Source organism: Hippopotamus amphibius, chromosome 9 (assembly GCF_030028045.1).
Source record: "Hippopotamus amphibius kiboko isolate mHipAmp2 chromosome 9, mHipAmp2.hap2, whole genome shotgun sequence".
Taxonomy (NCBI): domain Eukaryota; kingdom Metazoa; phylum Chordata; class Mammalia; order Artiodactyla; family Hippopotamidae; genus Hippopotamus; species Hippopotamus amphibius.
The window spans coordinates 44,749,320-44,765,167 of NC_080194.1; the positions used below are offsets into that span (position 1 = coordinate 44,749,320).

General features: G+C 54.5%; 1 protein-coding gene across 6 annotated transcripts in view; it reads left to right on the forward strand.

Moving 5' to 3' along the window:
• The first annotated feature begins 9,601 nt into the window (after nt 1–9,601).
• The window catches only part of SLCO2B1 (solute carrier organic anion transporter family member 2B1), an 83,573-nt gene continuing 77,326 nt past the window's right edge, over nt 9,602–15,848 (forward strand). For 3 of the 6 annotated variants that reach the window (XM_057748492.1, XM_057748491.1, XM_057748490.1), the window contains exon 1: nt 9,602–9,910. In XM_057748492.1, the coding sequence (XP_057604475.1) occupies nt 9,895–9,910 (16 nt within the window). In that variant the 5' untranslated portion in view covers nt 9,602–9,894. Of the gene's footprint in view, nt 9,911–10,912; nt 11,040–15,016; nt 15,085–15,848 lie in introns of those variants that run through there. The other 3 variants (XM_057748494.1, XM_057748493.1, XM_057748495.1) reach the window with 2 other exon arrangements.

The window sequence follows — 15,848 nt, forward strand, 5'->3', positions numbered from 1 at the left end:
TGTGCTCAGATCTTGGTGCCAGACCAATTTCAGTTCAAGCCTGGCTTGGAGCTCTCTGAGACTTTGTTTCCGCTTCTGTAGAATGGGGGGTTTGTTCACTGAGTGCAAGCTCTGTTCTAGTGCAGTACAGGTTGAGAAGAGATGAAGGGTGCCAGCAGGTGTTGCAAGCATCTTCCACCCAGGTAACACAACCCTGTTCCTCTCTCCTGGGACTGTGGGGTGGCCCATAACATTCCCAGTCCAGGTCTCTCCCTTCTGAGAAAGTAGGGGGGTCCAGAAATGTCTCCAGGAGGAGCCCGTGTATCTCAGGAAAATTTTTGAGCTCAGAACAGAACACAGCCTGGCCCCCTAAATTGTCCCCAAGTGGAGGCCAGCTGCCTAAGCCACTCTGCCCTGGAAAGTTGTCAGTGACGCTCTGTCTCTCTCCGTCTCGCCCCTACTGCTCCTCACCTTTACTGGCGCCAGGCTCCCACAGATGCGAGAGGCTGGAAAAGGAAGGTGCCAAGGAGGAAAGGGAAGTTATAAATATGTCCAGGGAGAGACTGGGCTCCTCACGGTGTGGGCAGGAGGCTCCTGGAGCTCTGGGGAGGAGAGTCCAGAATCAGGGACCACTCCGGGGGCCATCAGCACACTCATCCCTGTCACCATCCTTCCTGCCAGCAGGAGGCAGTGTGGCATCGGCTTTGGGGGCCAAACACACGGGTTCAAATCCCAGCTCCTCCACTTGGGCAATGCCATCACTTCTCCCTGCCTTTGTTTCCCCTCTGTGAACCAGGGTAATAGTACCAGCAATATTGGCTGGAGTGAAGATTTAGTGAGACATGCCAGGTGAAAGTTCTTTGAAAGCACTTATGAAGTGCTGTGAAGAATTTTCTATACCATCACCACCATAGCCACTGAGAGGCCAGCCCCTGGATGTCTTCCCCTCTGAGGTTTTTCACCCTAGAAGGCTGGAGGCAGAGGACTTGGCTGAAGAAATGAGCAGTCTGTTTAATGCTGGGGGTATGAGCAGTCTGTTTAATGCTCATTTATTTTTTTTTAATTATGAGCAGTCTGTTTAATGCTCATTTATTTTTTTTTAATTATTTTTTGGGGGGTACACCAGGTTCAATCATCTGTTTTTATACACATATCCCCGTATTCCCTCCCTTCCTTGACTCCCCCCCCCTCGAGTCCCCCCCACCGTCCCCGCCCCAGTCCTCTAAGGCATCTTCCATCCTCGAGTTGGACTCCCTTTGTTATACAACAACTTCCCACTGACTATTTTACTGTTTAATGCTCATTGACCAAGGTCATGTAGAGATCTAGGATATGATCCTGACCAGATCCATGTTCTTTCTGGAACGCAGTCAAAGGTGCTACGCTCAGTACTCAACTCTGTATTAAACCTCATGGCTTAGTGACAGGCGGACAGATGACTGAGGCCTCAAATTAGCCCTTTGGGACAGTTAAATGCCAGGTTAGGGACATGAGCTCTGGGACCAGATAGTCTAGTTTAAAACCGGTCTGCCTCTTACCAGCTGTGTAAGCTTCGGCAGGTCTCTTAACCTCTCTGTACCACAGTTTTCTCCTCAGGGGAAGGGACTTGTGGTCAGTGGTCATGTCTGCTATACATGTGCACCGATGTGACAGCCTCCTGTGGTGAAGGGGGCAAGTGGTATCGGTCACGTCTGAGGTACACGTGCACGGCCGTCACAGCCCTCTCAGGTGAGGGGACGTGCAGCCAGAGGTTGAGGTCTGAGGTACCTGTGTACCGCCGAGACAGCCTCCTCTGACAAAGAGGCTTGTGCTACCGGTCAAAACTGAGGTACCTGATCACTGTTGGGACAACAGTGAGGGGATTCACAGTATCAGTCACGTCCGAGCTCAGTGTGCACGGCGGTCACCGTCTCCTCCGGTGGGGGCACTTGTAGCCAGTGGTTCAGGTCTGAGGTACACGTGCACTGCTGACACAGCCTTAAAAGTGAAGGGATATGTGGTGTCAGTCATGACTGAGGTACAGGAGCAGTGCTGAGCTACTCAGGGGAGGGGACAAGTGCCCACTGGTCAGTTCTTCAGTACACATGCACTGCTGTCACAGCCTCCTCCAGCGAGGGGACCTGTGGTGAGCGGTCACATGTGAGGTACACATGCACTGCTGTCACAGCCTCCTCCAGTGAGGGGACCTGTGGTGAGCGGTCACATGTGAGGTACACATGCACTGCTGTCACAGCCTCCTCCAGTGAGGGGACCTGTGGTGAGCGGTCACATGTGAGGTACACATGCACTGCTTTCACAGCCGCCTCAGGTAGGGGCCTTGCGGTGAGTGGTCATGTCTGCAGCACACATGCAGGGCTGTCTGCCTCGGAGATAAAGAGACGTGATTATCGATCACGACTGAGGTACAGGTCCGCTGCTGGGACAGCCTTTTCAGGTCAGAGGACATGTGATGAGCTGTCAAATCTGAAGAACACGTGTACGGCTGTCACAGCTCCATTAGGGAGGTGGCCTCTGGTGAGTGGTCATGTCTGAGGTATAGTTGCACTGCTCTCACAGCCTTCTCAAGTGAGGGGCCACGTGCCTAGTGGTTTAGGGCTGAGGTACACATGTCCTGCTGTCACAGCCCCCTCAGGGGAGGGGACCTGTGGTGAGCAGTCACCTCTGAGGTGCCCCTGCACTGCTGTGACAGCTTCCTCTGGTGAAAGGGCTCATGGTGTCAGTCACATCTGGGGTTCACGTACTCTGCCGTCACAGCCTCCTCAGGTGAAGGAGCTTGTGCTGTTGGTTACATCTGAGGTACAGGGGAACTGCTGTCACAGCCTTGAAGGTGAAGGGACGTGTGGTATTGATCAGGACTGAGGTACAGGTGCACTGCTGTGACAGTCTTTTCAGGTCAGGGGACATGTGATGAGCCGTCATATCTGAAGAACACGTGCACTGCTCTCACACCTCCACTAAGGAGGTGGCCTCTGGTGAGTGTTAATGTCTCTGGTATAGGTGCACTGCTCTCACAGTGCAGTGAGAGGACATGTGGCTAGGGGTTCAGGTCTGAGGTACACATGCACTGCTGTCACAGCTTCCTCAGGTGAGGGGGGCTGTAGTATCTGTCACGTCACAGGTATATGTGAAATGTTGGGAAAGCCTCCTCAGGTGAGGGGATGTGTGGTGATGGTTCATGTCTCACCACATGCCGCTGGCCGTGGAGCTATGACATCACTGCATGTGTGTACCTCAGACCTGACCACTCATTGCACAACACTAACCTGTGCAGGGTAGGACGTGTAGGATTTTCATAGGTGGTTGGGAACATTGACTGAGTTAATACAAGTAAAGTACTTTGAACAGTGCTAGACCTCTAATGAATGTCAGTCATAATTATCGCATTCATTTTATAGTCAAGGACACTGAGGCTTAGAAAAATGAAGTAACTGTCCAGTGCCACAAAACTCGTTGTTTGCAGAACTCCAAAGAGTGGAGTGGTTTGCTTATGCTGCACTGCCCTCTCCTGTGGCTATTTCTGGAAGATAGTTGATATTTCTCTCTCAAGAGACAGGAATCCACAACCTAAGGACACTTGGGAGGAGATTCTGTGGCCCTCTAGGCTCCCTGATGGACCCAGCTCTGATTCAGACACCACCACGAGATCTGCTTGCTGGAGAGATCCACCCCTGCCCTTGCCAGAGACCAGGTCTGCTCCATTTGGGACACTACAGTCCTGGCCTCTCCCTTCCTCCAGGAAGACACGTCTGTGTTCCACTCAGAGAACAGAAGAAAGGAGGGGGCAGCCATTTTAATAAGGACAGCACCACTTTAATGGTGAGAGAAGTTTGCACATGAGTGCCAGGAACAGTTGCAGTGAGTGAATCTAGGAAATGTGTGTGCAGAGTGGAGGGAGTAGGTGTGCTTGGGGTGGAACAAGAGAAGGAGAGAACCAAGCAAAACGCAAACTGACAACTCTCCAAATAAACAGCACTGATGGGAACAGCTTAGCCTGCTCCAGCCCCTCCAGGGAGAGTCAGAACAGAGGTAAGTTGGGTGTCCCACCCTGGCCCAGACTGGGCCCTACTGCCAGTCAGAATCCTCTTTGCTTGCGCAGTTGTCACTGGAGCATCTGTGGAGGGCCAGCCTGGTCGAGAAGCAGCTGCCCGTGCTCAATCTGCTTCCTGCCTCCTCCATCTCCAGGCTCATAACCCCATCAGGAGAGGAAGTGACTCATCTTCCTAGATGAAGCATGAGGCATGCTTCCCCAGCAGCTGTCATAAACTCTGCCCGAGTCACAGAAATGAATCCCAGGCAGTGACAGCCCTGGATTTCTATAGATAACCCCTGCAGTGCTGCCACATGTGCTTTCCTCCAGAGAACAAAATGGTAGTAATGTTTGTTGCGTACCTATTATCTACCTACCAGGCACTGTGAAAAGCATGTCCACTCATTAGCCCCATCCTGCAGATCAGAAAACAGAGGCATGAAGAATTAAGTAACATGTGGGTATGAAGTTTCAGTTTGGAAAGATGAAGAAGTTCTGGAGATGGATGGTGGTGAAAGATGGTTCCACAATAATGTAAATGTACTTAATGCCACTGAAGTGTATACTTAAAATGGTTAAAATAGTAAATTTCATGTTTTAGATATTTTACCACACATATACACCAAGAAACCCTACAAACAAGCAAAGAATCAAGTAACACAGCTACCAAGTGGAGAAGGCAGTAGTCCAGCCCCAAAGCCTTGTTCTTGGTCAGGCACTGTTTCCTCTTACTTGCAAGGGGAGATTCTGATCTGGCAGAAGACAGAGAGGTAGAGGGCATTCCATACCAGGCTGAGAGAGATGGGTTTATCCTGAGGACACTGTGGGGGGTGGGGTGGGTGGCAGGGGCAGGGTTTGAAGCAAGGAAGGGTATGGTGAGATTTAAGGGCAGGAAAGTTCCCTCTGCCTCACAGGAAGATGGAGACTGGAGGTGGGGAGGAAACTGGGACACTGCCCTGGCCAGGGCTGCTGGTGGCCAGGACCAGGGCAGTGACAACAGGGTGGGAAGAAGTGGGCCAGTGTGAGAGATGGGTGTGGAGGAGAAGGAAAGATGGGAGCAGGCAGTGACTGCTCTCACTGGTCTCTTTCTGGAGGGTCCATTTCAGCATCCTCTGACAGTGGTCCTTCCGGCCCCTTCCTCCCCGACTGGAGTCTTAAAGAAAGAGCCAGGGGCACAGACCTCCTCTCTGGCCCCCAGGGGCCAGGGTTACAAAGTCTGCAGGGCATTGGGGCCCTTGCAGCCAGGGGCAGATTCTTGCCCCCCTCCGTCTCCTCTCCCAGCCTCCACGGCACCCCCTCCCCCATGTCCTCTCTCCCAGGAGCCAAATTATTAATAACCGTGATCCCTCATGTCCCACACTTGACACTTTCCAAAAGCAGTGGTACATCCGTTAGCTCATGTGTTCCTTCCCCAAAGACAGGGGCAGAGCAGAATGAGACCTACTACCACCATTTTATAATAAGGAAACTGAAGACCAGGCAGGACATAGGACCCGGCCGACGCCAGTGCGTTGGTGGCAGAGCCAGGGTTGGGAGCAGAGCCAGGGTTGGGAGCCACGGGGCAGCCAGTGCCCGGTCTGGGCCCTGTGAGAGGGGACAGCGTGCAGCACCCACAGAGCAGCAGCTGTTAACAACGGCCGCCCACCGCCTGTGAGCCCCAGTTTCACCCTTGAGCGCCCCCCCACCTCCGAGGGCCTTCCCTGTGATCGAGTCACACGGGGTTGTCAGTGAGGTCAGACTGACCTGGCCTCTGATTTACTTCTTCCTCATCCTCTGCTTCCAGAATGACAAGAGTCATCGCTATTACCATCATCACCGTGTTAATAATGGCTCGTGTCTGCTCAGCTCTCAGACTTCGCGAGCACTAATCCATCAACTCATCTGAGCCTTAGGACAGCCCTGGGAAGCTGTTTCATGGACAAGGGCACTGAGGATCAGAGACAGCAAGGGACCAGCCCCAGATCACCCAGCTAGGTCTCTGGGGAGTTTACAGTCTCCTGGGAGAGCTACTCACATACAGAGCTGAAGATAGAGTGAGATGATAGGGTTTAGTGCAGCCCTGCCAGGAGGCTTCCCATCATCTCTACAGATGAAGAAGGTGAGTTGCAGAGATCGTCTTACTGGGTCAGGATTGAACCATCTGATGCCCACACTCCTGCTCTGTCTGGGCACAGGGCTGCCACTTTCAGAGAGGGATGCAGTTTCTAGTAGAGTACATGTTCTCTCCAGGCTGGAGGGAGAGGCTGGTGGGCGGTAGAGACAGTTGGACCCAGGGGAAGGCTGCTGTTAGGGCAAAAGGGCTTCTCCAGGAAGAAACTCCAGTCAGGTTTAAGCTGCAGAGAGCACGGTGTGGGTTGGGCCAGGCTGGGTGGGCTGAGGAGCCAGTGGCTGTACTGAGCCAAGGTGGGCAGGGCTGAGTGGCCAGGCCGGACACCTACCTGCCTGCAAACCCATGATTCTTCTTACCCAGTTGGGAAATTTGCTGTGTTCTGATCCAGGAGCCATGCCAACAAAGACAGGAAAGTCCCTCACCCTTGGCAGGAGGGGGTCTGTTTCTCATCCACCAGAGGGAGAAATGGAAGCCCAGGGGGAGACGGTGACTTCTCCATGGTCACGACGCATAGAGCCCACCTCTCTCTGGGCCTCCGTCTACCAATCTGAAAAAGGCAGGGGTTGAATTAAATGAGCTCCAAGTTCCTTCCTGCTCGGACTTCTGAGTACCTTGCATCCACCCTTGCTGTCGTTGGTTCAGATCCCAGCCCTGGCTGTATCCTCGACATGTAGCCCTGGGCCAGTCGCATGGCTTCTCTGAGTGTCAGGGTCCTCATGGGTGCAGTAAGTATGACATCGCCTTCCTTGGGCGTATCGAACGAGCCACATGCATGGGAGCGTGTCGGCACAGCTTGGGGTCTGACCCCCAGGGAGCATCTGGGGGTAGGGATGGCTGACGCTTTGACCGAGACCATTACTTGTCTGCTGACCAAGAGCCCATTTATAGATATCCGCTCCATGGCTGCCAGGCCAGAGGGAAGTGGGAGCAACGGTGCTGACGTGGCAGTGTAGAGCCTTTTTCAGGAAGGAGCCTCTGGCTACTCTTCCCCTTCACCCACTGCCCTGCCCCCCATCTTCTGGGCATCCTCACAGTGACCCTCCGAACAGTCCTGAGGGTGAGCCATTTGATGTCACCATCTCCATTTAACAGATGAGAAGACTGAGGCCCAGAGAGGAGAAAGGACGTGCTCCAAGTCCCACAGCATGGTCGTTACAGAGCTAGGACCAGAAGTAAGGTCTTGAGGCTGGAGCCCAGGACTCTCCCCCTGTACCCAAATTCAGATAGTTCTACACAATGACAAGTCTCCTGGTTTGCAAAAAGACATTTCCCCACATGGGATAACTTAAAGAGGGGAAGGGTTTGGGTTCTGTGGATGGCTTGGGGTTTCAAAAGCAGCATCAGGCTCGACACAAGATGCAGGACTGTGCAAACATCATGGGGCCCTGGAAGCTGCAGAGCTCAGTGAACTGTGCTGGGCTTTGCCAACAGCATGGGACTCTAAAAAGGCATCAAGCTTTGCAAACTGTGGGAATCCACAGATGGTGTTGTGATCCACGCACACCATGGGGCTCTGCAAAATGCGCAGGGCTCAGCAAACACCATGCTGGCAAGTGGCAAAGGTGGCGAGCAAACCAGCTTGGTTAAACCCCAGCCTGAGTCACCCAGAGTGGAGCCTCACCCCAAGATCCACCCGAGAGCTATCTAAAGGCCTGTTAGCCCAGCTCCCAGAAGGTTCCGGGGACTGGACTCCTGCTTTAATTCCACAGCTGAGTTCAGGAATATTCCTAGACCTGTGTCAGCCTGGGGAGGCTGAGGTGATAAATGAAGGCCGCCCATGCCTGAGGTTACGGTATGTTCTGTGCTCTGTGGGGTGCTGTGCTTTGTTTTACTCAAAGATTGGTGAAATGCACCCGCCAAGCTGGTCCCAGCATCATTCCACGTGCAGAACATCTGCAGCCTCCGGGGGCCAAGATGGGCGCAAGTGAGCCTCCAGAAAGTCTAAAGGGACCTTCCCTCTCAACCACGCACCTGCAATTTGGAGTCTGGAAGGCAGCACCTCTGCCGGTCTCCGTGAGGACTCACAGTGCCTGTCTGAAGGATTTAGAGCGCCAATTTGGTTTTCTCAAGCAGGATCGGGGTCTGGTTTTCTATCGACACAAGCCAATTGTTGACCTTTCTCTGGGTGGTGGTCCTGCGTTCCCATTTCTAGTCTCTCAGAGACTCCCTCACACTACGAGTATCTATCAAGGGCCTACTCTGTGCCAGGCCGATCTGTGATTATTTCAGAGACACCTCACTTCCTTCTAGCCTCCCACACAGCCAGTAGGAGCCAAGTGGGGCTGATGTGTGTTTCAATACCATTGCGCCTCAAATGCTGGACTCCAATCCCACATGCCTATATAATGCAAAACCTCGATTCTTGGAAATGGGTCGGGTTCACTTCTGTATCTTGGATTTGGGGAAACCCGGAGGTCTTCCTCAGAAAATACAGTCTGGTGGAGGAAAAAGCCTAGTTCCTATTATCAGAGGTTCAATGCATGACCCCACCACCTACTAGCTAGGTGACCTCTGGGCAGTTACTGAGACTCAATGCCTCATCTGTAAAATGGGGCAATAAGTCGGGCACACAAGGTCATCAGGAGGGCCAGATGGAAAGTGAAAGTGCTGAGCAAGGAGGAAGAGGAAAGTCAGGTTGCTTTTCCTCTCGATGCCCTGTTCTGAGTCCCGCTTCTGCCACTCCCTGCTCTGAGCTCCAGGCCTCAGGCTTGGATTCTTTCTCACTTACTGAACGTGCACAGCAGCCCTGTGAGGACTATTGTCCCTTCTTTAAAGATAAAGCAGCTGATGCTCAGAGAGGTGCAGGGACTTGCCTAAGCCCACTTGACCGGCAAATGACAAAGCTGAGATGGGACTCAGGCCTGTCAGGCTCCAAGGCCTCCATCCTCAGTCTTCAGTCCAGAAAACTCTGGGACTGTCATATGAGCTCTTCTGCTCTCCACTCTCCCTCCACTGAGACGGCCATACTTTTTGGAGCTGCTACCGTAAGTCCCTGCTCGCCATAGGCACTGGCCACTGTGATTCCCAGCGGATAAGTCCCTCCTTGCTCTGGATCTGTGGAGATCAGAGAGGAGATAGGGGGTCAGTGAGATGGGATGAGATCTTGAGGGGGACAGAGGTTCAGTGAAGGAGGACAGTGGGGGAAAGGGGCTCTGTATGGGGCTCATGGAGGGTGACTGAAGTTCTGTCCCTGGGACAGGAGTTTGGTTGGGAGGAGGCTCAGAGTGAGAATTCGAGTACAGAGAGGAGACTGGAAAATCAGGACTGAATGACCCCAGGGCTGGGAGGGGCCCGCCCATCCACATTCCCTCTGCCCCCCACCTCTCCACTGCTGGTAGCAGAAAATATCCAAGGGAAATGCCAAGAGGCTGGGAAGGAACAGGCTGAGGGGAGGCTAGTCAGCAGCCTCCTCCCATCAGCGGGGCTGGATCTAAACAAACCCAGCCTCCTCCACAACTCCGGCCCTGGGCTGCCCCAGCCAGAGATCAGAGGAGTACAGAGAAAGACAGGGAGAAGGAACACGTCACTAAGGGAGACAGGCACTTGGAGAAGGGGGTCAAGTTTGAGCGGGTTTTCCTAGCCCACCTAGAGGAGGTGGCTGCTGTCCCGCGTGGCCCACGAAACACGGATTGACCCAGGGCCTGGAGTCCCCACGTTGGTGCATCCCCTCTGTGGCTCACCGGCTGCTGTCTCCAGGAGCCCCCATAAGCCTCTCTCCCACTGAGTTCCAGTTCTGAGGTTGAAATAGGGGCTGAAACCCACTTGCGCCCCAGAAGTCATGGGACCCAGGATAGGTAAGTCTGGACAAAGTAAGAAAGGGGCACTGGGAGGGAGTCTGGGAGCCACGCTCCCAGTGGGAGCGGTGAGGCGGTAGGGGTGACCTGTGTGTGCTGGGGTGGGGTGGGAGCGCACAGGTCCCCACGCTCAGCCAGGCCTGTGGTCGGACCTAGTGAAGGTGTGTTGAGTGAATGAGTGAATGACCAGAGGAGCAGGAAGGGACACTGTTTACTCAGCTGGAGGCAGTGTGCGCCGTCTAACCTCCCTGATGAGACAAAGAGATCGAAAGGGCAACGGAAAGGCAGCCCTGCCCCGCCCCCACCAACGCTCCCCAAGCCCTGTTCCCCCTCTGAAGCAGGCAAAGATAGAGACAGACAAAGCAGACAGAAACAGAGAGAGAGAGAGAGAGAGAGAAGTATAGGCAGACACAGAGCAAGTCCAGAGATACTCAGAGCCAGACAAAGACGGAGACAGAGGGCCAGCAGGAGAAGACACAGAGGAACAGGTGTCAGCTGTAGCACGCAGGGACGGGCGGCCAGCCGGAGAGGGGGCTGCAGAAGAGACCAGGGGAAATAAAGAGAAGCAGAGACAGTGAGGGAGAGAGAAAACCAGGCAGAGACAGATCAGGAGAGAAACAGACAGACCCGCAGACGGAGACTCCGAAAGATCAGCACAGAAAAGAAGCAGATTCAGAGAGACCTGTGGAGACCTTGCGTGCGTTTGCTGGCAGAGGGGTGGGGGGAGGCCGGAGGGGAGATGTCTTGAAGCTGTGAGAAGCCAAGTCTGGAGCGTGACCAAAGCACCATGTGGAGAGGGCGGAGGTTCTGGGAACAGAGCGCCCAGCTGAGCATTTCTTGGGCAGGAGGAGGGAGGTAGAAGAAACAAAGGGTCTTCAGATAAGGTGGCTCTCGGCTGGGCGCCCTGCGGCGATCACCTCTGGCCTCCCTCCAGCTGTCAGCGTGCCTCACACCCACGCGGGCAAGGCCAGACTTGCGTTCAGGCGCTAGGGGTGAGGGCTTCCTGGACCGAGCAGGCGGACGCGGCTGTGTCGCAGCCATGCCTTGAGGACCGCAGCGTGGAAGGAAAGGTGGGGTGGATGCTTCCTCTGAGGGCCTCACAGGAGAGCTGACAATGAGGTCAGATTGGGTGAGTTGTTTTGGAGATGGGCCACCAACAAACAGAAATTCCCAGGCAGCCTTGGCGTGCTACGGGATCCTAGGGTTGGTGCTTCTACGGGAGGAAACTAGTGACTTTGGCTCTGTTGCACCTGTCTCCCAACTGTTGTTATTCTGACCCCTGCAGGGCTCATTTCTGGAATATTTTCTAGCCAGCCCTCCATTTCCTACACATACAGCAGGAGGCTGACCCCAGCATCTGCCCAGTGAGCCACCAGAAGCCACCTCTGGCCTCCCTGAGCCCCAGTCTGAGCTGTGGTCAGGCTTTCCCGATGCTCTCATTCTGGCCTGAGGGCTGTGGGGATGCAGGTGGAGCAGAACACAGAGTCTGCAGCCCGATCGGAAACCCACGCCCAGCTGCCCAGCCAGGGGCAGACACCAGAGAGAGAGGAGTCAGGGCCAGACCTGGCCCTCAGCCAAGTGCCAGTGTTGCAGAAATCTGTCCATCGAGAAACCAAGCACCATGCGCGGAGGGTTGGAGAACTGAGGTTTGTTAAGTCAGCAGCCCCAGGCAAGCTAAGGCTCCAAAGTTCTGGGCCCCCAACTCAGGGTGAGCTTTACTTTTATAGTGCACATGGAAGTTTCCAAACAGAAACTTACCAGAGCAGGTGCAGTACATTCCATTTCTTAGCAAAATATCTTAAAGTTACATTGAATTGTTAGGTCATCCTATTTTTCTGTTTTTCTCCGCCCAGCAAGCATATTTCACAAAAGCAAAACAAGCATGGAGCTGTTTTTAGCTGAGTGTAAGTTTCTAACTTTCCTCTTCACCAGCACCAACTCAGCAGTGCTTTTAGGCAACAGGCAGAGCTTCCCTCTGTGGGGGAGGGGCTTGAGAAAACCATCTCCCCAGGCCATTCCCATTTTGTGATTCAGGAAAGCGGCTTTCCCACCTCTGCCCCTTTGCTCAGCTTTACCTCTGCCCAGAAGACACCCGCCCACATCCCATTCTGGTGAAATTTGTCCTGTTTTTGAGAACCTCTGAACACCGACTTTTCCAGGAACTTTCCAGACTGATTCTCCCAGCTGGAAGTAACCTGTCTCCCAAGTGCTGTTTGACCCTTTCTTTGCAGTTCATCCTTCCTTGTTTTGGGTATTGTTTCTGTTGTTCTCTCCAGTCCTAGGTTCAAATGTGGGCCAACCAAGGACAGGGAGGTGGGGCAAGGGAAAGAACCAGGTTCAAACTGTAGCTCTGCATTACTGGTTTTATGAGAATGCAGTGACATGCTCTCACCCTTTTCAATAAGTGAAGAAACACACACTCGGAGAGGGCAAATGACTCATCCAAGGTCACCCAGCAAGCAAGCTCCAGTACAGGGGCCAGAACCAGGTCTGCCCCATGCCAGAGCCCTTTCCGTTCTGTGCCATTGCTCTTGGGGCTTCCTCTTCCCTCCACACACCCCACGCTGGTGAGTCTCCACCCACCTTGGGTGCTTCTGCACTGGCTCCAGACAACGCAAGCTGTTCTCTGGGAGCTAGTGACTGGAGAGTGGGCAGGAAAGTTATTCCTCCCAGACCAAGCCTTGTCCGCTGGGCCAGATTTCAGGCAGCTGGGAACCACAGGGCGAGCTTGCCTAGACCCCACAGTCGGGTGCCAGGTATCCAATGCCCAGACTGGTTCTGTCCCTCTCTGGGACCCACTTTCTCCATCTGTGCTGTAGATGGTAGTGGTCGGCTGAGATGCTCACTGGTCCCTTCCAGTACTGAGAAGCTCAGTTTGCTGTCTCTGGAGGGGGCAATGGAGCAGAGGCCTCCTGTATGGGGCAGGCTAGGCTATCTCCAGGGTGCAAGCCTGGGCCTAGCCACACCCTGGGGGTGGAGAGGAGGTAAACTTGGTTCTGCTACCCCTCGTGGTACAGCCCAGAACCCTAAGCACTAATGCTTGGAGTGATGGAGAACGATGCCCACCTCCCCAGACTGGGAGCTCCCTGGGAATGGGGTATGACCTGACCCATTCCTGAGGCCCCAGAACCCAGCACAGGCTGGGCAAAGGTGAGGTACTGGGGAAGGCTCAGCACAGACGCTGTCCTCCTTCCTCCTCGTGCCCCCACCCCCACACCATGACGTTCCCCTCCTCCCTCCAACCTGCTTTGAAAGCCTACTCTTCTTGAGGACTGGAGACTCATGATACGGGGTGAGGTGGGGTACAGTGGGGCCCTCGGGGAATACACATAAGCACAGAGAGCCACACGCTGGGTCTCTTGTGGTTGGGGGAGGCGGTGTTGCCTGGGCCGATATTTCTGAGCCTCAGGCTCTGTGTTTCAGGCCTAAAGAGGCCAGCCTGGATTCCCTGCAGGCTCAGGGCTCACACTCCCTCCCTCGGCCCTCATCAGTATGTTTAGGGTCATCTTGGGTCTAGACGGGGTAGTCAGGGCCAGAATCGGGAATAGAAAGTCCCAGCACAGGGTCTCTGACCCAGCTTGGAAACCACCAGAAAGCAACAGCTGGAAGCCTGAAACTTGTTATTGTCTTCCCAACAGACCACTCAAGAGTCCTGCTAGGAGGAATTTCCCAAAAATGACAGCCAAGCCCAAAGCCCAAGACCACCCCCTCCTCCCTTCCTGCCTTTGATTCTCCCCCTGCAGAAGCCCTCAGGGCCCCCACACGGCCCCCACCCCACCCCAGGCCCACCCTGCAGCCCCTGCGTCCTCGGACCGCCACACTCCCGCCTTCTCTTCTCCCTCACTCAGTTAAACTCCATTCAACAATAATGTGTTTAAGCTGGCCAGGCCTTGAAAGGCGAGAAGTGGTTTGCTGGTGTTGACCTAAAAAAAAATGCACAACGTGAGAGCTGTGAGTTACGTTTTATTCGGGGCAAAATGAGGGCTGCAGCCTGGGAGACAGCATTTCAGATAGCTCTGAGAAACTGCTTCAAAGAGGCAGGGGGGAGGTCAGTATATATGTGATCTTGGTGAAGGAGGAGCTCATGCAATCAAACACATATTTTTGTAGAGGGTTTCTGCTAGTCTCAAGGAGCAGACATCACCGTAAAGGGATTTAGTGCTTTTCTAGATAGGGGGAGATGCAAGGGTTGGCTCACAAAATCAGCTCCTGAAAACATCTATCGGAAGACCTGTTGCACCCATTTTTCCAAAGCACGGAGTGTCTCACTCCATGATCTCCGCCCTGAATTCCCTTCGGGAGATGTGGAAGGTGAGCAGCTGCAGCAGCACGTGTGATTTAATCCTTGTAGAGGGAGACGGCACGTGCCCGTGCACGTGCCAATTTGTAGCTGATACTGGGAAGGCAGGATATGGAGTATCCTGAGGGTACAGCATGTGCAAAGGCTGAGAGGTGGAAAAGAGCAGGATGAACCTGGGGAATGGCAAGCGTCTACTGGGGCCAGAGACGAAGGGTCACTAGGGACGGCCTGGGCCTCCTGGAGGCTGAGGCGCCTATACTCATGTGCTGCAGATGGGGTGGGGAGGGGGGCTAACCACTGAGGACCACGGTGCACCAGCCAGGGCATTTCCTTTAATCCTGCCAAAAACGCTGTGTGCCCAGAAAAGGTAGCTGAGGCTTAGAGAGGCTAAATAAAACTGCCCAAGGTCACAGCCACGTTTGGCAAAACAAATATTTGAATCCAAAGTCTTCTGACTCAGAGGGTTTCAACAGGGACCTGATATGGTCCATCAGGGCCCAGGAGAGGACAGCCTCTGCCCTAGGGGAGGCTACTGGCTAATCAGGCAGATAAGAGGGGGACATACATGATGCAGGAGGGTGACCAGGCTGGCATCCCAGAGAAAGGGCTGAGGGAACTGGACTAGGAGGCGCAGGGGAGATTTAAGGAGGGAGAGAAAGCTGGCGTGGGCTGTGGGAGCTAGGTGGGGGGAGCCAGCAGGCTGAGGGAGCCCAGGGCAGTCTAGGAGGTAGGAAGGGCGCAGGCAGGGGTTGGACATGAGGCTGGCCTCCTCCTACCCCAACACCTCCAGAGAGAGGTATCTGCCATCATTGTGACAGACGGATCGCCCAATGCTGCTGCTGGGAATACGTCCCTTCCCGGGCTCGGGCTGTAGGTAGGTGAGTGCTGGAGGCTGGTAGGTTTTCCAGAAACAACCAGGCTCCTTTGTGACACTGCACCATCCCCTCAACCTTGGCACCTGAACATGGCTCCAGGATGGGTTCCCCCTTTTACTCTCAGGGCATGTGGTGGGGGCGTCTCACTCTCAAAGGCAAGTTTGCCCACATGTGGCTTCTGTTCCCGTCTCTCCACACATGCCTTCCAGACTGAGAGCCAGAGGTCTGGCTCTGGCCCATGTCCACTCACGGGCCTCCTAGGCATCTTCCCCTGGGAGCCCCCCTGCCAGCCCAAACTCGCACATCCAAGGCTGAGCTCACCCTCACCCTACAAGCCTGCCTTCAACGGTGGTACACCCAGACTGAAAGCCGCACGTCTTCCCACTCCCCACTGCCCTGCTCCTCAGCCTTCTGCACTCCCCACCCACCTGCCTTTCCACCAAGTCCCGTCTATCCCACCTCCCCACTGCGGCCCACCAGCGCGTTATGTCCCCACTGCCACTCTCTGGCCCAGACCCCATTATCCCTCACTTCTGTGGACGCATTCCTGCCTTCTCCCTGGTCCTGGCCCGCAGCCTGACTTCTCCACTCTCCCCCAGGAAGCACAGAGGTCTTCACAGGAGGCCAAAGCAGACCTCATCACTGGGCTCAGGACAAAGCCCAGCCCTCCAGCCTGGTGATCAGGGTGGTCATAGCCTGGCCCCTCCAACCACTTCGGCCTCACCTTCCCACCTTGACCTCAGTGCTCCAGTCTTGCTGGACT